The sequence below is a fragment of the Chiloscyllium plagiosum genome, chromosome 19 (assembly GCF_004010195.1).
Source record: "Chiloscyllium plagiosum isolate BGI_BamShark_2017 chromosome 19, ASM401019v2, whole genome shotgun sequence".
Lineage (NCBI taxonomy): Eukaryota > Metazoa > Chordata > Chondrichthyes > Orectolobiformes > Hemiscylliidae > Chiloscyllium > Chiloscyllium plagiosum.
Genome location: NC_057728.1, coordinates 67,233,268 through 67,255,167, shown reverse-complemented (window position 1 = coordinate 67,255,167; position 21,900 = coordinate 67,233,268). Strand labels below are relative to the sequence as shown.

Here is a 21,900-nt window from a genome sequence, read left to right as displayed (position 1 = left end):
CCAAGCACTGAGGATGTCACCTAGACAGGGGACGAAACATCTGCAACACAAATTCCCAGCTCGGCGAACAGAACCACAACAATGAGCACCCGAGCTAAAATCTTCTCCCAAACTTTCATCTTTTGCCTGACTGACCCACCATTATCACTCAAGGAACACCACTACAATGTTACCGTAACCACACTTGTAAGGTGAGAAAAATTCTGTGGGGATAATTCTATGGGTTAAGGAAACCGATTGTGTTTAATTCGACAGCTCTTTCAAAGAATCAGTACAGGTATAGTAGGCTGAATGCACTCCTTATGTGCAAAAATAAGGAGTGGCACAGTGACTCAGTACTGCTGCCTCACAGCACCAGGGACCCGGGTTCGATTCCAGTCTTGGGCGACTATCTATATGGAGTTTGCACATTCTCCCCATGTCTGCGTGGGTTTCTTCCGGCTGCTCTGCTTTCATCTCACAATCCAAAGATGTGCAGTTTAAGTGAATTGGCCATGCTAAATTGCCCATAGTGTTCAGGGATGTGTTAGTTAGGGGTAAATGTATTCATGGAGTTCAGAAGAATGAGTCGATTCGCACAGAAACATTTAACATTCTAACAGAACTAGACAGTAAAAGTGTTCCTGATCATCAGAGAGTCCAGAACTAGGAATCACAGTCTAAGGATATGGGGTAGGCCATTTAGGACTGAGAAAGGGACTTCACCCAAACAAACAGTGGTGAGCCGATGGGATTTGCTACCACAGAAAGCGATCAAGGCCATAGCATTGTACGATTTCAAGGAAAGGAATCAAAAGATACATGGGAAAAGTGGAAATAGGGTACTGAGTGGCATGATCATCATGACCATAATGAATGGCACAGGCTTGAAGGGCCAAATGGCCTACTCCAACTCCCATTTTCTATATTTAAAATTGAGATTCATGGACTTGTCTAATTAAAAAATATTGAAAGATACAAAACTCAGCAAGCGTGTGAAGTTCAGGTGTCCAGTCTTGATCTTTCTTACTGACAGAACAGGTTCAAAGAGCTAAATGACCTGCTTCTGTTAAGTCTAAATACTTTGTGGTCGTTTTCTCTTGAAGGTGAGGCAGTTTTGAAAATTGTGAAAAGGCTTGATCAGATAAACATCAGCAAAATGTTGAGTTCCAGAAGGATATTTAAATGAAGGGATCCCATACATATGGTCATCAATGTTACCAGGTGTTCCCTAACCTGGCTATTCGGGCAGCATTTTCCTGGCTTCATTTCAGATTTGCAACATTTACTGCTTTTTGCTTGAGTTGGGGTCATGAAAATAAAAGGAATTCAGGAGAAATTCACAGAGTAGTTGAAGAGAACACTAGAAAACATACTTAAGGCAAAATCAGAGAGAATGGATGAGTATCACAGATAGGGCAACATTCTGTCCTGTACATTCTACACATTCTCCTGCTGCTTAACCTTGTAGCTGTGGTATCAGTTTGGACCATGTAGACTGTCTGAATTGCTTTTGGCTAATATAAATGCCATGTCTTACCTACACAGTTACCAACCCATGGACAGTGGTGATCAAACTTGGCAATGCACCTGTTGCACACAGCACAATGCTTAGACCGAACAGGTTTCTGAATCTGAGCAGAGAACACAAAGCCATTATGAAACACGTTGCGCTGCGGAGGAACATAAATGCTTTTGCAGCTACTGGATGCATACATGTCACAAACTTCTAATGTTGATGGTTTATTAATTCATTTATGGGATGTGAGTTTTGGTAGTAAGACTAGCATTTTTTGCTGTCCATTTCTGGCTGTGATGGTGAGCCATCCTCTTGAAAACAACTCAGAGATTTACTCAGCAGTAACCTAACGAATTTAGTCACTCTGGATCTGGAGTCGAACACAGGTCAGACCAGGAATGGATGGCACAAACCAGCTGGTTAGCTTCAGGATCTCCATTATTTAGGTTAACTGTTTATTCCTGATTTATTAATTGATTCAATGTAAACTCTCCAGCTACCAACACAGGAGTCGAACTTGTGTTTTCTGAGTATTTACTTCTGGCCTTTAGATTACTGATGCAGTAACATAATCACAATTTACAATATCCCCCTGTACTTTGCTCTAAACTTTGTGGCTGAGAGAGTAAGCAAAACAGTTCAAGCACTGGGCTTAATATTAACAGCTTTCTATGAGACAGAAGCACTAGTTGGACATGACAGACCGGGACCAATGCTATTTATTTCAGACTTCAAGAAATGGCAAAATTTTGCCCTGACAATCACTTCTGATCTGTTTTTGTAATGGACAAAACATCCAAATTTCAAGCATAAACACATTTAATGTGTAGCTGGCTCCCTGCTTAAGGTGAAGTAATTAAACCAAAATCTATAAAAACTTTGTGAGCTAACGACACTGTAATTAGTTATTTGATTTCACAAGCACACTGTGACAGAGCCTACAATTTGATACTGGCCTGGCTTTGTTTAGTGAGCGGCACAGTGGGTCAGTGGTTAGCACTGCTGCCTCACAGCGCTAGGGACCCGGGTTTGATTCTCACCTCGGGTGACTGTCTGTGTGGAGTTTGCACATTCTCCCAGTGTCTTCGTGGATTTCCTCTGGGTGCTCCGGTTTCCTCCCACAATCCAAAGATGTGCAAGTCCGGTGAATTGGCCATGCTAAAATGCCCATACTGTGAGGTGCATTAGTCAGGGGTAAATATAGGGTAGGGGAATGGGTCTGGGCAGGTTACTCTTCAGGGGGTGGTCGGTGTGGACTTGTTGGGCCGAAGGGCCTGTTCCATACTGTAAGGAATCTACATAATCCAATCCATTACAGAGTATTTCAAGCTCAAAGCGAGAAAGGCAAGTGAAGATTGAAAGAGGAAATCCAAATAAAAAAAGCAGATTATCTCTTACCAAACAGGTACTGCAAAATATACTCAGGTCCAAGTGCCCAGATTCAGCCAGTTCCACGATTGTCTGTGATGCAAGCAGAAATACAACAGCAAAAGGTGTATTCTTTAAAATAAGAATACAGAATATAATTGACTGGACATATCTATATCTTCCCTGTAACAAGGGAAAATGTTATATTTGCAAAGAACACAAGTTACTTGGCTGGGGTCACCATGCCTGCAGTGCTTTCAAAGAGAGATCATGCACAATAAATCAATTTGATTTGAACAGACACGAAGGTAACTTCTCTCTCTCTCTCAGAAATCTGAAAATGAATGATCGTGCTTCACCCTGATTAGTGAAGGGTTCCTACAGGAGAAGACTTCCATTTGGTTGCAGCAATGAATTCATAAAGGAGAATTCAAACTCTACACTACTATCTCCAGAAGGCATCGTCTCAGACTAAGGGGTCAGAGATGAGGAATTTCTTCTCTCAGACAGTAGTGAATCTGTGGAGGTCTTTGCCGCAGAGGGATATTGAGGTTCGATCATGAAGTATATTCAAGGCTGAGGTGGATTTTTAATCAGAAAGGGAATCAAGGATTATGGGAAAAAGACAAGAAAATAGAGATGTGAATTATCAGGTCATGATCTCATTGAAGGCAAGGCAAACTCAACGGCTGAATCTCCAACATCTTATGGTCTTCTCTGGTGTATTGGTTGTAACACTCCTGTATGAGATTCATCCTGTCCCACTGAGGCGAAAGTAATGTTTGATTTAGGCTTATGTTATGGACACACTTGAGGAAGGATGCAATAACTTTGAGAATAGAAATTCACTGCAATGATTCCAGGGATGAGGAGTTATAGTTAAAGGGATGGATTGAAAAATTGAAGTTGTGTTTCTTGAAGCAGAGAAGTCCAAGAGGTAGTCCAACAAAGCTGGTTAAAATCATGAAGGTGCTGGATAAAGTACTGAAATGTGTTATTTCCCAATGGCTGAAAAGTCGATGTCAGAGGGCACTGATTTCAGGTTATTGATTCCAAGTTTTTTTTCTGAGAGAACAAGTGATTAGGAATTGTAATGCACTGCGTCATAAAATTCAATCGTAGTCTTCAGATGAGAACTAGATAAATAGTTGAAGGAGAAAAGGGATTAAAGGCCTACATCCTAAAGTCTTAAAGGAAGCGGCAACAGACACAGTGAATGCATGATTTCAAAACTCCCTAGTTTCCAAAACGTTTCAGTGGATTGAAGAAATGCTAATATAAAGCCATTATATAAAAAAGCAGGGAGGCAGACAGTAACAAACTACAGAGCTGTCAGTTTAACATGTGTCATTGGGAAATTGTTGGAATCAATTACTACATATCTCTGGACTTTCAGAAGGCACTTGAAGGCATCACAAAATGATCACACAGGTTAGAGGTAATATGTAAGCTTGGAGAGAGGACTGACTAACCAACAGAATACACAGAGACTCTGGCTGGCAAACTGCAACTAGTAGTCGACTATAGGGCTCAGTCTTTGCACCTCATCTTTACAATCTATTGCTGTAACTTGGATACAGGGATAAAACATTCATTGCCCAAATATGCAGATGACACTAAAATAAGTGGGAAGGTAAGATGCATGGAAGAACTAAGAAATTTACAAATAGATATGGATAGGTGAGGGCAATGGGCAAAGTTTGACAGATGAAGTTATTGTGGATATGCGAGATTATCCATTTTTATCAGAAGAATGAAAAAAAGCAACATGTCTAAATGGGCTAGAAACTTCAAAATACCTCAGTAAGGAATCTGGGTGGCTTTGTGCATGAATTGCAGAAAATACCACAGACTTTGGAAATGTTTCTGTGAATGCAGAAAATGGAGGGTAATTGGAATTTTAGCATCTATTGTTATAACAGAGTATAAATATTACAGAGTACATGACAGAGCAGGCTCAAGGGACTGAATGGCATCTTCCTGATCCTAGTTCTTATGCTGTTAATTGAGGATTTGGAGTTCAGGCTCATTCACATGGGACTGGTAAATGGAATTCAACACAAGAGAAGTGTGAGGTATTCCACTTTGGAAAGTCAAATCAAGGTAGGACTTAATGAGGAGTGGAACAGAGGGACCTCGGAGTAGAAGGAAATTGTTCATCGAAAGCAGCATCACAGGTAGATAGCGTGGTCAAGAAGACATTTAGCATGCTGGCCTTCATTGGTCAAAGCATTGAGTATAGGAGTTGGGACGTTATGTTACAATTGTACAAGTCGTTGGTGAGGCTGCACTTGGAGTACTGTGTACAGCTTTGGTCACCCTGTTATAGAAAGACATAGTTAATCTGGAAAGAAGTTTTACGAGGATGTTGCCAGAAGAAGTAGGCCTGAGTTATTGGGAGAGGTTGGCCAAGATAGGACTCTATTTCTCGGAACATAGGACAATACACCTTATTGAGGTATATAAAATCATGAAGGGCATTGATAGGATGAATGCAGATAGTCTTTTTCCCAGGGTTGGGGAATTGAAAACTAGAGGGCATTGGATTATGGTGAGAAGGGAAAGATTTAAGAAGGACCTGAGGGACAACTTCTTCACACAGAGAGTGGTACGTATCTGGAATGGGCTGCCAGAGAAAGTGGTTGATGCAGTACAATGGTAACATTTAAAAAATTTTGGACAGGTACATGGAAAACAAAGTTTCGAGCGATATGGACCAAATGTGGGCAACTGGAAATAGCTGAATGGGCACCATGGTCAGCATGGACCAGTGTGGGCCGAAAGGCCTGTTTCCATGCTGTATTACTCTACAAATCTAACTGTGGATATTTTGTTCTGTCCTTGCCACAATGCACCTGATCCTTTGTCGCTGAGGTTGGGAATTACATCTCCCAGCTCTCATGTTTCCAAAATGTAAGAAATGCAACCAACATTACTTACAAGTTAGTTTTTTTAAAAAAATCTGTGCTATTAGATCAGACAGAAATATTTGAGCAATGAATTAACCTGGTCTGCATCAAGCGATACAGGGGTGATGTGGCCATTTTCCTTATCATGGTGGCAGGTTTTATAACTCATTTTCGGAGTCACTTATTACCTTGCTTAGTTTTATTTAATTATTTTACCCCAATAATACTAAATCCCCCAGGATGACAGATTTGGAGAATCATTTGCCTAATGTCATTGTGTCTCTCAAGTGCTCAACATCTACTGCATAAAATTAGTAATTAATTTCAGCATAGATGAATATGAAGTATCACATTTCAATGATAAAAATAAAATGGTCAGGTATTATTAGCAAAAAGAATCCAAATATGAAGGCACATGAGAATATAGAAACACAAATCAAAAAGGGTTTGACAAGATCAATACAGCCATTCAAAAAATCCAAATCAAGCCGAGGCCCTAATTCTACATTTGAAAAGTAGGGAAGCTATGCAAAACTTGAATCCAACTTTAGGCCCTTGAGCTTGTTCTGTCGCCATTCAGTGAGATTATGGCCTAACTCTATATACCTGTCTTAGGCCCATACCCTTTAATACCTTTGCTTACAAAACATTATCTATCTCAGATTTAAAATTAATAAATGATCCAGCATCAACTGCTGTTTATGGAAGAAAGAAAACTTCTCCCACCCTGTGGAGAAGTGTTTTTCAACATCTCCTCTGAATGGTCTGGCCCTAGTTCTAGAGCTCCAACCAGTGGGAGTAGTTTATCTTTACCTACTTTGTCTTTTCCTGTTCATATCTTGAAGACTCTGATCAGATCACCCTTTAACCTTCAGCTTGGTCCTGGTCACTGTTATTAAAAGGAAACAGTGAGGAAGACCCAAAGAGGCTTATAGGGATGATACTGAACTATAGGGGGAGGCCATACCTTTCAGAAGAGCCAGAGAACAGTTGGGTCTAGTTCTTCTTCAAAAGAGGAGGTTGTGGGCGTCACCTATTCAAGGTGTGTACAAGTCTGAAAGTTTCCAAAAGTGTTAACATAGAAAATGTTTGCTTGTGGGGAAGAGTATAATTGGAGACCATCAAAATAGATAATCACCAAGAAATGCAATAGAGAATTCAGGAGAAAGGTCTTCATCAAAGAGTGGCGAAAGCAGAACAGACTACCACAGGGAGTGATTGAAGTGAACAGGAGATTATTTTTCACTCTTTTCATGAGCAAAATCAGCATTTGCGAGATGTCTCTTCATAATAACACAGGAGCAGAAGTAAGTCATCTGCCTTTGAGCTTGGTTCCCTTATTTAATAAGATCATCCTTGACCTGACCCTGATTTCAACTCCACTTGTGTCTGCCTCTCATAACCCTTCAGTCCTTTGTCTCTAAGAAACTGCTGCAACTGAGTGGTTGCAGGCAATTTCAGATGATAATTTCAAGTCAAATACATTGCTTGAGGGCTGCAGTCACATGTAGCCAGACTCTCAGAGTACCCACAAGAAATCCTCAACTCTTTTCAATTCTGACAGCAAAGTGTTGCCGTTAGCCACCCGAGCCATCAGTACATCACAGATTAACACCCTGTCTAAACTTAATAGGTTCACGCATCAGACAAAGATATTGTTGCCTCTCACAGCTAAGCAACGGTAAATAAAGGATATTAAATAACAAAAAACAGGATGTCCCTGTTTTAATTTAGTGTTGGGTTTATAGTCCAGTTAGGGTGGCAGTCAATCAAAGAGATGAAGCCACAATGGCCCCTCTAGCTTTGATGAATCATATGTTGCGAAGTTGGGTAGAGTTAATGTAAATTGGAAGACAGGATATCAGAAATTTGGTGTTTGTAAAATTGTAAAAGGAGGGATAGCATTGCATAGTCCCTTTAAAAGATGATGTTTTGTCAGTGCTTCAAGTTAAAATGGATGTCTGTGAGCAGCTTCAAAGTTTGCACCAACATTCATTTCGAAAGGTCCTATTGTTAGCAGGCAAAGTGGCAGATTTTGTTTATCAAGACAACAGGTTTTGAATTTAGCCAATCAATTTCAACCAGGCACCGAGATACCAAAAAGCTATTAAATTTAAATTTAATGGTGTCGACAACATAGGATGAATCCTATTTTGAGAAACTGATATGTCATGAAGGGTATAAAAGAAGAGGGCAGCTGGACAAAGACCCCAGAGCTAACAGCTCTCAGCTCACTCTCTCGGGAAATTAGCTCTCATAGTCATCTATGTATTAGAGAAAGTACCATCTAAAAACAAGTCACTAATGCTAGAAAAAGACGTCCCTGACAGAAGAATCAGAGGAAATTCAAATGGTTCAGATGAAGCGATGGAGAGTTACAGATCAGTTAGGAAGGATTTAAAGAGAGAGTTAAGAAGAGCAAAGAGAGGACACAAGCAGTCTTTAGCAAATAGAATAAAGGAGAACCCTAAAGCTTTCTATAGGTATGTGAGGAATAAAAGGACAATTAGGGTAGAAATAGGGCCAATCAAAAACAAGTGGGAAGTTGAGTGTGGATCCTGTGGAGATCGGAGAGGTGGTAGACGAACATTTCTCATTGGTTTTCACTCAGGAAAAGGAGAATATTGTAGAGAAAAAGAATGAGGTACGAGATATTAGATTAGAAAGGATCGAGGTTAGTTACAAACAGATGTTATCAATTCTAGAAGGAGTGAAAGTAGACAAGTCCCCTGGGCCGGTTGAGATTTATCAGAGGATTCTCTGGGAAGCAGGTAGGAGGTGTTGGAGCCAGAGGCTTTGATCTTTGAGTCGTCATTGTCTACAGGTTTGGTACCAGAGGACTAGAGGATTGTAAATATGGTGCCCTTGTTCAAGCAAGGCAGTAGAGATGACCCAGATAATTATAGACCAGTGAGCCTTACTTCTGTTGTACAAAAGGTTTTGGAAAGGATTATAAGAGATAAGATTTATAATCATCTATCAAGCAACAATTTGATTTCAGATAGTCAACATGGTTTTGTCAAGGGCAGGTCGTGTCTCACAAACCTCACTGAGTTTTTTGAGAAGGTGACCAAGCATGTAGATGAGGGTAGCGCAGTTGACGTGGTATATATGGATTTCAGTAAAGCCTTTGATAAGGTTCCACATGGTAGGCATGGTAGAAAATGCAGAGGCATGGAATTGAGGGTGATTTAGCAGTTTGGATTAGAAACTGGCTTTCTGAAAGAAGGCAGCAAGCGGTGGTTGATGGAAAATATTCAGCCTGGAGCCCAGTTACTAGTGGTGTGCCACAAGGGTCTGTTTTGGGTCCACTGCTGTTTGTTATTTTTATAAATGACTTAGACGCAGGCATAGGTGGATGGATTAGTAAATTTGAAGATTACACTATAGTCAATGGAGTAGTGGATAGTGTGGAAGAATATTACAGGTTGCAGGGGCACTTGGAGAAACTGCAGAATTGGGCCGAAAGGTGGCAAACGGAGTTCAATGCAGCTAAATGTGAGGTGATGCACTTTGGGAAGAATAACAGGAAGGCAGAATACTGGGTCAATGGAAAGATTCTTGGTAGTGTGGATGCGCAGAGGGATCTTGGAGTCCATGTACATAGATCCCTGAAAGTTGCCACCCAGGTGCATAGTGCTGTTAAAGCGGCATACAGTGTTAGGTTTCATTGGCAGAGGGATTGAGTTCCGGAGCCGCAATATCATGCGGCAACTGTACAAAACACTGGTGCGGCCACACTTGGAATATTGCGTACAGTTCTGGTCCCCATATTTCGTGAAGGATGTGGAAGCATTGGAAAAGGTGCAGATGAGATTTACCAGGATGTTGCCTGGTCTGGAGGGAAGGTTTTATGAGGAAAGGCTGAGAGTCTTGGGCAAGAAGAAAGCTAAGAGGGGATTTGTTGGAGACATACAAGATGATCAGAGGATTAGATAGGGTAGATAGTGAAAGTCTTTTTCCAAGGATGATGATGTCAGCATGTACGAGGGGGCATTACTACAAATTGAGGGGTGATAGATTTAAGACAGATGCCAGAGACAGGTTCTTTACTGAGAGAGTGGTATGGGCGTGGAATGCCCTACCTGCTAATGTAGTCAACTCAGCCACATTAGGGAGATTTAAACAATCCTTAGATAAGCACATGGATGATCGTGGGATAGTGTAGGGGGACGAGCTGAGAATAGTTCACAGGTCGGCGCAACATCGAGGGCCGAAGGGTCTGTTCTGCGCTGCCTGTTCTATATGTTCTATGAAGTGTTCCTGACAGAGGACTCGATGGGAGAAGGCACAGAACATTCCAGAAGACACAATCTGGCTGTAATTTCGACAGATTTAATTCTAATTTTTTGTACATGAATGGGCTTGTGTTTATTGGAACAGCATACCGTTAGAATCTTGTTTTACTCGGGAATAGTTAGTAGGTAGAAGGGACTTATTCGATTTGTTAGTATTCTAATTAATTTGTTCACTGTTAGAATTAGATAAGTAAATTGTTACTTGTTGATTTTAAATTGAATGTTAGGGATTTACTTTTACTTAACCACTAGAAATTGCTGAAAGGCAGATTACACCACTTTTCACACTCCTCTTATAAATTATGGGGAGAGGTGCTCCTCTTTAGGTGTTTCTGTTTTAGTTCTCACAGTGGGGGGATGGGGTCAACCTTTGCCTTATAACACATAAAACTGCAAAAATAGAAGAAAGTTTCATTCAGAACTTGCGATCCTTCGAAGGATAGCTTTTAAACACAGATCAATTAAATTATGTGCTTAAAAACACAGAAAATGAGCCAAAGAGAAAGGGTTTCTATTCATTTCTGGGACTTAAAATTACAACTATCTGCAACCACAGAATATGCCAAAAGAAACACTGGTGTGATAGTAATTCAACACAAAGTATAGCATTCCTTTTAATTAGTACATGCTTCTAAATAGGATGGAATTTAGCCACACATTATTCAATAGTGTGAGTGATGAGTAAGTGTGGGACACAATTACTGTAACCCAATGTTTCCTTGAACAGTATTTTCATGGATTGTAATGCAAGGTTTACACTTGTTGGAACTACAAACCATCTTCTGCCCCTTACCTTCTTCTTCTGCTCTTCTGTAGCTTTAATGACTCCTGGGTCTGACTTCCACGACTTTCCAAAATTGTAGAAAAGTCCTACACTATTGACAAGAAATGGGAGGTGAACTGACAGAACAGGGAGATGTTCTTTTGGTGTTAAGGAATTAAAGGCTTAGAGACCAAAGTCTAGAACTGTAAGGTTTATGATTAGATTAAATTAGATTACTTACAGTGTGGAAACAGGCCCTTCGGCCCAACAAGTCCACACCGACCCGCCGAAGCGCAACCCACCCAGACCCATTCTCCTACATTTACCCCTTCACCTAACACTACGGGAAATTTAGCATGGCCAATTCACCTAACCTGCACGTTTTTGGACTGTGGGAGGAAACCGGAGCACCCGGAGGAAACCCACACAGACACGGGGAGAATGTGCAAACTCCACACAGTCAGTCGCTTGAGGCGGGAATTGAACCTGGGTCTCTGGCGCTGTGAGGCAGCAGTGCTAACCACTGTGCCACCCTGCCGCCCACCTTATCCTTCCTTTCCATGACATTGAAGCTTTACAATAGTTAGTTCTATAATTTGTGCTTCCAAAATGTTCAATACGTATCAGTAAACTTCTCACAGTCAAGTAGGAGACACCTCATCTGGACTGAGACATAGCCCAAATGAGTTTGTAGTTTAGGGATTTGGGAAGCAGCATGGAAACTCAGTGCAGAGTAAAAACTTTTTGCTTGTGTTTTTTGGCTCTTAGCTTGTGATTTTGTTTTTAAACAGAATAAATTGAAGCCGAAGATCAGGGGGCCAGCACAAGGAAGTGACACAATAGGTAAACCATAAGATCAGTGCTTGGTGATAGCTATTAATTTGACTATCTTTTCTAGGTTACTTTCAGTTTGAAGGTAAATGAGGGAAACATTTACAGATAATAAACTAAAAGACAAGTACAAATGTTTTTAAAATCAAATTAAGAACAAAGTTAACAAAACTGAGCTGCAGGGCCTGGTGATGTGTTGTACCCGCATGATGTGGGAGCTGTTGGATCCCATTGTGGTTCATGGTGACCACATCTGTAATAAGTGTTGGTTGCTTGAGAAACTCCAGCTCAGAGTTGATGAGTTGGATTCTGGGCTTCAAACACTGCCATACATTAGGGAAGGGGAGGAGTTACCTGGACACTGTTTCAGGAGGCAGTTACATCCCTTAGGTTAAAGGCATCGAACTCAGTCAGTGGTCAGGGTCAAGGGAGTGTGACTATGAGCGAGGCAGGTAAAGGGATCCAGGAGGTGGTGCTGAAGGAGCCTCAGCCTTGAGTTTGTCTTAACAGGCTTGAGATTCTTGCTCCCTGTGTGGATGAGAGCAGGGGGCTGTAAGGCTGATGAGCAAACTGACCATAGCACAATGGTACAGGGAACCATTCAAGGGTAGGAGAAAAGAGAAATGTCGTGGTAATCAGGACTTGTATAGTCAGGGGGATAGATACTGCTCCCCATGACCAGGATTGAGAATACTGAGAGTTGTGTTGCCTGCCTGGTGCCCAGGTTTAGGATAGCTCACCTGGGCTGCAGAGGAATGTTTAGTGGGAAGGCAAAGATCCAGTTGTCAGGGTCCAAGTAGGTACCAATGATATCAGTAGAAAAAGGAAAGAGGCCTGGCTGAGGGAATATGAGCAGCTAAGGGCTAAATTAGAAAGCAAAGTCAAAAAGGTAATACTCTCTGGACTAGATTTGTGCCACAATCAAATTGAAACAGGGTCAACAAGCTTCAAGAGGAAAACATGTGGGTCAAAGATTGGTGTGGGAGAAACAGGTACAAGTTCATGGGACATTGGCATCAGTATGGGGGAAGGAGGGATTGGCTCTACCCGAATCATGCTGGGACCAGAGTTTTGGCAAATCATTTACCTTGGGCTGTGGATTGGGCATTAAACTAAACAGTGGGGGAGGTGTGTTCAATTGCAATTATGGAAAATGATGGAAAGCGTTAAAGGAGGAAGAGCTCAGCAGAGGTGATTCAAGTTTCCCAAACAAGTAATAGTAAAGTGAGTGGGGAGTTTCGTGCCTGACAAATCTGTCAGAATTCTTTGAGGAGGAAGCAAACAAGTTACACAAAGGACAGTCGGCGGATGTCATCTATTTACATTTCCAGAAGGTGCTACACAGGAGGCTGCAAAATAAGGTAAGAGCCCATGATGTTGTGGGCGGCACGGTAAGGGGTAAATGTAGGGGTATGGGTGGGTTGCGCTTCGGCGGGTCGGTGTGGACAAGTTGGGCCGAAGGGCCTGTTTCCACACTGTAATGTAATCTAATCTAAAAAAATCTAATCTAATCTAATGTTAGGGTCAAAGGTACTGTTGTGGATAGAGGATTGGTTGACTGGCAGAAGGCAGACAGTTGGGATAAAGGGGCCTTTTTATGGATGGCAGCCAGTGACCAGTGGAATTCCATAGGGATCAGTGTTGGGACCACAACTATTCACATTATACATTAACGATCTGGACAAAGGAACTGAGGGCGCTGTTGCTAAATTTGCAGATGACACAAAGATAAGTGGAGGGACGAGTAGTATTGCGGGAGCAGAGATACTGCAGAAGGGCTTGGACAGGCTGGGAGAGTGGGCAAAGTAGTGACAAATGGAAGAGAATGTGGGCAAGTGAGAGATTATGCACTTTGGTCAGATGAATAGAAGTGTACACTATTTTGTAAATGGGGAAAGGCTTCGGAAACCTGAAGCACAAAGGGATTTTGCAATCTCCAGTTCTCTTAATGTTAACATGCAGGTTCGGTTGGCAGTTAGGAAGGTAAATGCAATGTTAGTACTCATTTCAAAAGGTCGAGAATACAAGAGCAGAGATGTACTGCTGGGGTGGTACAAAGCTCTGGTCAGACTGCATTTGGATTGTTGTGAGCAGTTTGGGCTCAGTATTTAAGGAAAGATTGCTGGAGTTGGAGAGAATCCAGAGGTTGAAAAGAATGAACCTGGGGATCAAGGGCTTGTCATATGATGAGCGGTTGAGGACTCTGGGTCAGTACTTGGACTTTAGAATCATCCATTCATAACACAAGACAGAATACCAAACCCAAAAGAGCTGGATAAATGCATCTTCCTAATTGGTACTTGACAAATCGCCACCTCCCCACCAACACCACCACCAAGCTTCACCAAGTGAGAAACTCATGGGAAAGGAATAATCAGAGAGACTTGAAAAGGATATCAGACCACAACCAAAAGAACCATGTAGCATACATCCAGAATTTGGTTGCCAGATAAATTCCAAGAGGCAGCGCACTGTGCATAGAGTGATCAAAGAATGATCTGAAAGAAACAATAATGTTATTACAATTCATGCTGTTCTTGCCTTCACTGCTATCACTGTCTCCAGATTCTCATGTACAATGACAATGGGTTAAATAAGTGTACTTTTTGCTGTGTTTTGTTTACAATCTGAGAGCTGTTGTCCTACCCACACTGATTGGAATCACAGATTGGTCACAACTCAGAAGAAGGCATTTGTCAGCTCAAACCTGGATGTTGCTCAGTGAGTGTGCATTTGGACTTGGACTACTTTAGTAACTGAGGAATGACAAATGGTGCTGTATATTGTACAATCACCCATTTCTGACTTTATGATGGAGGGAAGGTCATTGATGAAGCAGCTGAAGACCGAGGACACTACCCTGAGGAATTGCTGTAGATGTGTCAGAGAGCAGAGATCACTAATTTCCAACAACCACAACCATCTTCCTTCGTGTCAGTTACGACTCCAACCAGCCGATTGTTTTCCTCTGAGTCTCCTTGATTCCAGTTTTGCCAGGGTTCCTTGATGCCACACACAGTCACATGCTGCCTTGATGTCAAGGGCAGTAAGTCTAAACTCTCTGACAGTGTTTGATCACAAGTCCCTCAGATATATTTTAGGACAACAGATCACTAATTACAGTTCTGAGGAAGGGTCACGCGACCAAAACATTAACTCCGACTTCTGTCCACAGATTCTTCCAGAGCCGCTGAGCTTTTCCAGCAATTTCTATTTTTGTCACTATTTACACCACTGTATGAAAGGGGTACTTTAACAGTGTATGTTTTTCATTCTGCATTTAAAAGATATAATTCTTAGGATACTTGTACTAACTGATGACTCAAAGGATAAATATACCATGTGATTAGTGCAGAACTCAACATAATTTACTGTCTTTTCCTAAAGTTCTACACAAAATACATGACACATATCATAATTGATATATAGAATGGATTGTAATCAACTTGAATATAAATATCAGACTGAACTTAAGAACAGCAATATGTTTACAGAGCAATATGGAAAATTGACTGAACAGGAAATAAAAGTCTCAAATTGAGAACTTTCACTTCCATCACTTACTTTGACAGGAACTGTACCATTGCCCAGACTCCACCGTACATCAGTCCCTTTATTAGCCAGGAATCAATGTCAAGGTCAGCTATGAATCCCATCAACCAGATCACTAAAAATGGAGTCCCCAGCATCACCTTTTGACGAAATTCCTGTTGCAAAGAAAAATGCAGTAAAATTTGATAATAAGAGAAAACAAATTTTTTTTTAAATTCCAAGAAAAATTCCAAACTCAGTAAAGTCAACCCTTGTTTTTCAGTGGTACAATAATGAATATACAAATGAACAGGTGAAGGCATTCAACAAAATACTTGCTGCGTGTGTCCAAGTCACTAAATGCACTCTGTCTCATCCATGTTCAGTTCAATCAAAAGATAAGTGTCATCTTTCCAACTCCATGATGCAAATATGAAAATATTACTGTCTTACATGCAATCAGTCCCATTTACAAATTTGCATTGTCCCTCTTGTATAGGCCACTAACCAAAGATTAATCATGACTATAAGGTGTAAATGAAACTTTCATCCATTTCTTGATCAGTTTATTTTGAACTACCAAACCTCTAAGTAAATGCTAAAAGCTCTTAAAACATAATTTTGGGAATGTAGGGATGCTTTTTAGTTGGATCCATAGCAACAGGGGGCCAAGTCTAGCCTGAACAACAGCAAGCCTTTACAATGGCCCTCAGCTGTCCCTGGGTTAGGAGCAGATAAAGACTAAAGAACAAAGCTGCAGGAGAAACAATTTATGTGGTCTGCTTGCTGGATCTTCTCCTGGGCACTATGATGTGCGTTAAACCATAAATCACTGCCCAAGTTCACTGCCACAGTTCACCTGAGAATTTAATAAACTTGTTCTGACTTTATCTCATTAACTAGTCTCCTGGTAGAACTTTTTGCCAGTTTGCCTTCATAACAATTAGTGGTTCAGAACTTTCCAAACCAACAATGATATTTCAAAAAATAAGTCATTGGATGTAAAATACTTTGTGATGTTCTGAGGTCATGAAAGGTGCAATTAATCAGCAAGTTATTACTTCCTCCTTTTCATCTCGCTCACCTTGTCTGCCTTCAGCCTTTTTAGGAATGAAGGACTGTCAAAGCCTTTTGCTTGCCTTGCTTCTTGTAAATGGTTAATCATCCAAACATTTTTCCTCTGTTTAGCAAGATCTAATGGTGTTTCACCCTGTGAAAACAGAAAGTGTAGGCAGAAACAAAAACTGGAGTTTCACAGCACTTGCTTGTAAATTGGATGACTTTCCAGTTGTCAATAAACTTGAAATAAGAAAGAGGATCAGGGTTAGTCTATTTAGCCCCTCTGGTCACCTTTGCCATTCAATAAGATCATGATTGAACGATCATTTCAACTTCACCTTCCTGCTTGCCCCCATTACCTGTGACTCCCTTGCAGATCAAAAATCTGAATATATCAAATGACTATGAATGCTGAGGTATAGAATTTCATAAACAATGGATTTTTTTTTCCCAATTCACTCGTGGAATGTTGGTGTCACTGCTGGCATTTATTCCCCAACTCTCGCTGCCCTTGAACCAAGTGGATTTCTAGGCCATTTCAGAGGACAGTTGAGTGTCAACCATATTGCTGTAGGTCTGAAGTCACGTGTCAGCCAGACATGATAAACATAGCAGTTTTTGTTCTCTCAAGGACATTATTCAGCCAGATGGATTTTTCTGACTATTGACAATGGTTTCATGTTGTTGTGGTCCTGTTCGCCGAGCTCGGAATTTGTGTTGCAGATGTTTCGTCCCCTGTCTAGGTGACATCCTCAGTGCTTGGGAGCCTCCTGTGAAGCTTCTGTATTGTTCCCTCCGGCATTTATAGTGGTTTGTCTCTGCTGCTTCCGGTTGTCAGTTCCAGCTGTCCGCTGCAGTGGCCGGTATATTGGGTCCAGGTCGATGTGTTTGTTGATAGAATCTGTGGATGAGTGCCATGCTTCTAGGAATTCCTTGGCTGTTCTCTGTTTGGCTATAATAGTAGTGTTGTCCCAGTCAAACTCATGCTGCCTGTCATCTGCGTGTGTGGCTACTAAGGATAGCTGGTCGTGTCATTTCGTAGCTAGTTGGCATTCATGGATACGGATTGTTAGCTGTCTTCCTGTTTGTGCTATGTCGTGTTTTGTGCAGTCCTCGCATGGGATTTTGTACACTACGTTGGTTTTGCTCATGCTGGGTATCGGATCCTTCGTTTTGGTGAGTTGTTGTCCGAGTGGCTGTTGGTTTGTGTGCTGTTATGAGTCCTAGTGGTCGTAGTAGTCTAGCTGTCAGTTCGGAAATGTTCTTGATGTATGGTAACGTGGCTAGTCCTTTGGGTTGTGGCATGTCCTCATTCCGTTGTCCTTCCCTTAGGCATCTGTTGATGAAATTGCGGGGGTATCCGTTTTTGGCGAATACATTGTAGAGGTGTTCTTCTTCCTCTTTTTGCAGTTCTGGTGTGCTGCAGTGTGTAGTGGCCCTTTTGATTGTAAATTCAACCCAAACTCTGGGTCAGATATGTGGATGACACCTTTGTAATCATTAATAACACAGAAGTAGAAAACATACACCGGATCATCAACGCCACACTCACAGGAATCCGATTCACTAGAGAGGAAGAAAAGGACAACCAACTCCCATTCCTAGACGTGATGGTACAGAGAACACCAAACGGAGAATTCACCACAAAGGTATACAGGAAAGCCACACACACAGACCAAGTCCTGAACTACGAAAGCAACCACCCCAACACATACAAAAGAAGTTGCATCAAGACACTGTTCAAAAGGATCACAACACACTGCAGCACACCAGAACTGCAAAAAGAGCCTGAACAACAGCAAGACCCTCTATAATGTATTCGCCAAAAACGGATACCCCCGCAATTTCATCAACAGATGCCTAAGGGAAAGACAACGGAATGAAGACATGCCACAACCCAAAGGACTAGCCACACTACCATACATCAAAAACATTTCTGAACTGACAGCCAGACTACTACGACCACTAGGACTCATAACAGCACACAAACCAACATCCACACTCAGACAACAACTCGCCAGGACAAAGGACCCGATACCCAGCATGAGCAAAACCAACATAGTGTACAAAATCCCATGCGAGGACTGCACAAAACACTACACAGGACAAACAGGAAGAGAGCCAACGATCCGCATCCATGAACACCAACTAGCCACGAAACGACACGAACAGCTATCCTTAGTAGCCACACATGCAGATGACAGGCAACATGAGTTAGACTGGGACAACACTACTAAATTAGGACAAGCCAAACAGAGAACAGCCAGGGAATTCCTAGAGGCATGGCACTCATCCACAGATTCTATCAAAAAAAACATTGACCCGGACCCAACATACCAGCCACTGCAGCAGGCAGCTGGAACTGACAACCGGAAGTGGCAGAGACAAACCACGATAAATGCCGGAGGAAAGATCACAGAAGCGCTTCACAGGAGGCTCCCAAGCACTGAAGATGTCACCTAGACAGAGGGCGAAACGTCTGCAACACAAATTCCCAGCTCGGCCAACAGAACCACAACAACGAGCACCTAAGCTACAAATCTTCTCACAAACTTTGAACAATGGTTTCATGGTCATCAGTAGATTCTTAATTCCAGATTTTTGTTTCATTAAATCGAACTCAAATTCTACCACCTACTGGGGCAGGATTTGAACCTGGTTTCCCAGATCATGACCTGAGTTTCGAGAGTAATACGTTAGCAATAATGTCACTAGGCCATCGCCCCCCCCTAAAAACATGGTTTCACAGCTTAAGTAGGAGACCAAGAACACAAAACATTCCAACGCAGTACAGGCTCTTCAGCCCTCAATATTCCGCCAACCTGTGGAATCAATCTGAAGCCCATCTAACCTACACTATTCCATTCCTGTCCAAATGTCCATCCAATGATCATTTGAATATCTTAAAGAGGCAAGTCTACGACTGTTGCAGGCAGTGTGTTCCACACCTCTACTACTCTCGAAGTAAAGAAACTACCCCTGATGTCTGTCCTATATCTTTCAGCCCTCAATTTAAAGCTACATTCCCTCATGCTAGCCATCACTATCCGAAGAAAAAAGGTTCTCACTGTCCACCCTATCTAACCCTCTGATTATCTTATACGTCTCAATTAAGTCACCTCTCAACCTCCTTCTCTCGAAACAAAACAGCCTCAAGACCCTCAGCCCTTGCTCATAAGACCGTCCCTCCAAACCAGGCAACATCTGAATAAATCACCTCTGAACTCTTTGCAAAGCTTCCACATCCTTCCGATAACGCGGTGACCAGAAATGAACACAATACTCCAAATGTGGCTGCACCAGAGTTTTGTACAACTGCAATATGATCTTGTGGCTTCAAAACTCAATCCCTTTACCAATAAATGCGAACACACCATATGCCTTCTTAATAACCCTATCAACCTGGGTGGAATTTTCAGGGATCTGTGCACAAGGACACCAAGATCTCTCTACTCATCTACACTACCAAGAATCTTACTATTAGCCCATTACTCTGCATTCCTGTTACTCCTTACAAAGTGAATCACCTCACACTTTTCCACATTAAACTCCATTTGTCAGCTCTCAGCCCAGTTCTGCAGCTTATCTATGTGGTTACAGAGGGACAACATCCTTCTGCACTATCCACAACTACACCGACCTTCATGCCATCCACAAATTTACTAACCCATCCTTCTCTGCCCTCATCTAGGTCATTTATACAAATGACAAACAGCAGTGGACCCAAAACAGATCCTTGCGGTACACCACCAGTAACTGAACTCCAGGATGAACATTTCCCATCAACCACCACCCTCTGTCTTCTTTCAGCTAGCTAATTTCTGATCCAAACTGCGAAATCACCCTCAATCCCATGCCTCCGTATTTCGTGCAATAGTCTACCATGGGGAACCTTATTAAATGCTGAAAATGTGTTGCTGGAAAAGCGCAGCAGATCAGGCAGCATCCAGGGAACAGGAGAATCGACGTTTCGGGCACAAGCCCTTCTTCAGGAACCTTATTAAATGCCTTACTGAAATCCATATATACCACATGAGGCTTTACCCTCATCTACATGTTTGGTCACCTTTTCAAAGAACTCAATAAGGTTTGTGAGGCACAACCTACCCTTCACAAAAACGTGTTGACTATCCCTAATCAACTTATTCCTTTCTAGATGATTGTAAATCCTATCTCTTATAACCCTTTCCAACACTTTACCCACAACCGGAGTAAGGCTCACAGGTCTATAATTTCCTGAGTTGTCTCTACTCCCCTCCTCGATCAAGGGAACAACATTTGCTATCCTCCAGTCTTCTGGCACTATTCCTGTAGATAATGACGACACAAAGAACAAAGTCAAAAGCTTGGCGATCTCCTCCTTAGCTTCCCAGACAATCCCAGGATAAATCGCATCTGGACCAGGGGACTTATCTATTTTCAGCCTTTCCAGAATTGATAACACCTTCTCTTTGCGAACGTCAATCCTGTCTAGTCGAGCAGCCTGTATCTCAGTATTCTCCTAATCAACATTGTATTTTTCTCGTGTGAATACTGACGAAAAATATTCATTTAGCACTACCCCATCTCCTCTGACTCCATGCACAACCTCCCACTTCTTTATATATTTTATGTTCATGGTATGTGATTAGGCCAGCATTTAATGCCCATCCTTAATTGGCAAGCAGCTAATAATCAACTATATTATTGTGGATAAGGAGTCACAGAGGCTAGACGAGGTAAGGATATCAGATTTCCTTCTCTCCAGGATATTAGTCAATCAGATGTGCTTTTATGACAATTGGGAGTGATTAAATGGTCACTATAAAGTGAGCTTTTAATTCCTGATTTTATCAATTTCAAACCTCACCATCTGCCAAGTTGAGATTGGAACCCATCTCCCAGATAGTTGCTTTGGCTCCTGGAATGCATGTCCAGTGACATTACCACCATGCCAACACTTCCCAATTCTGAAATGGTGTACCCTATTCCCAGAATGTCCCAATAAAAGAAATATCCTCTTAGCATTTACATAGAACATGGAACAGTACAGCACAGAACAGGCCCTTCAGCCCACGATGTTGTGCCGACCACTGATCCTCATGTATACACCCTCAAATTTCTGTGACCATATGCATGTCCAGTAGTCTCTTAAATGTCCCCAATGACCTTGCTTCCACAACTGCTGCTGGCAACGCATTCCATGCTCTCACAACCCGCCTCTGACATCCCCTCTATACCTTCCTCCAACCAGCTGAAAACCATGATCCCCCGTGTTAGTCATTTCTGCCCTGGGAAATAGTCTCTGGCTATCGACTCTATCTATACCTCTCATTATCTTGTACCCCTCAATTTGGTCCCCTCTCCTCCTCCTTTTCTTCAATGAAAAAAGTCCGAGCTCAGTCAACCTCTCTTCATAAGATAAGCCCTCCAGTCCAGGCAGCACCCTGGTAAACCTCCTCTGAACCCTCTCCAAAGCATCCACATCTTTCCTATAATAGGGCGACCAGAACTGGACACAGTATTCCAAGTGTGGTCTAATCAAAGTTTTATAGAGCTGCAACAAGATCTCACGACTCTTAAACTCAATCCCCCTGTTAATGAAAGCCAAAACATCATATGCTTTCTTAACAACCCTGTCCACTTGGGTGGCCATTTTAAGGG

General features: G+C 41.9%; 1 protein-coding gene across 1 annotated transcript in view; it reads right to left on the bottom strand.

The window, feature by feature from the left end:
* zdhhc17 (zinc finger DHHC-type palmitoyltransferase 17) overlaps positions 1–21,900 on the bottom strand; it is a 128,338-nt gene that overhangs the window by 8,826 nt on the left and 97,612 nt on the right. Inside the window, exons 9-14 of the mRNA XM_043708813.1 lie at positions 16,283–16,408; positions 15,232–15,374; positions 14,065–14,165; positions 10,867–10,991; positions 2,897–2,959; positions 1,520–1,613 (exon numbers count right to left, since the gene is read on the bottom strand). Of these exons, the coding sequence (XP_043564748.1) occupies positions 1,520–1,613; positions 2,897–2,959; positions 10,867–10,991; positions 14,065–14,165; positions 15,232–15,374; positions 16,283–16,408 (652 nt within the window). The remainder of the gene's footprint in view (positions 1–1,519; positions 1,614–2,896; positions 2,960–10,866; positions 10,992–14,064; positions 14,166–15,231; positions 15,375–16,282; positions 16,409–21,900) is intronic.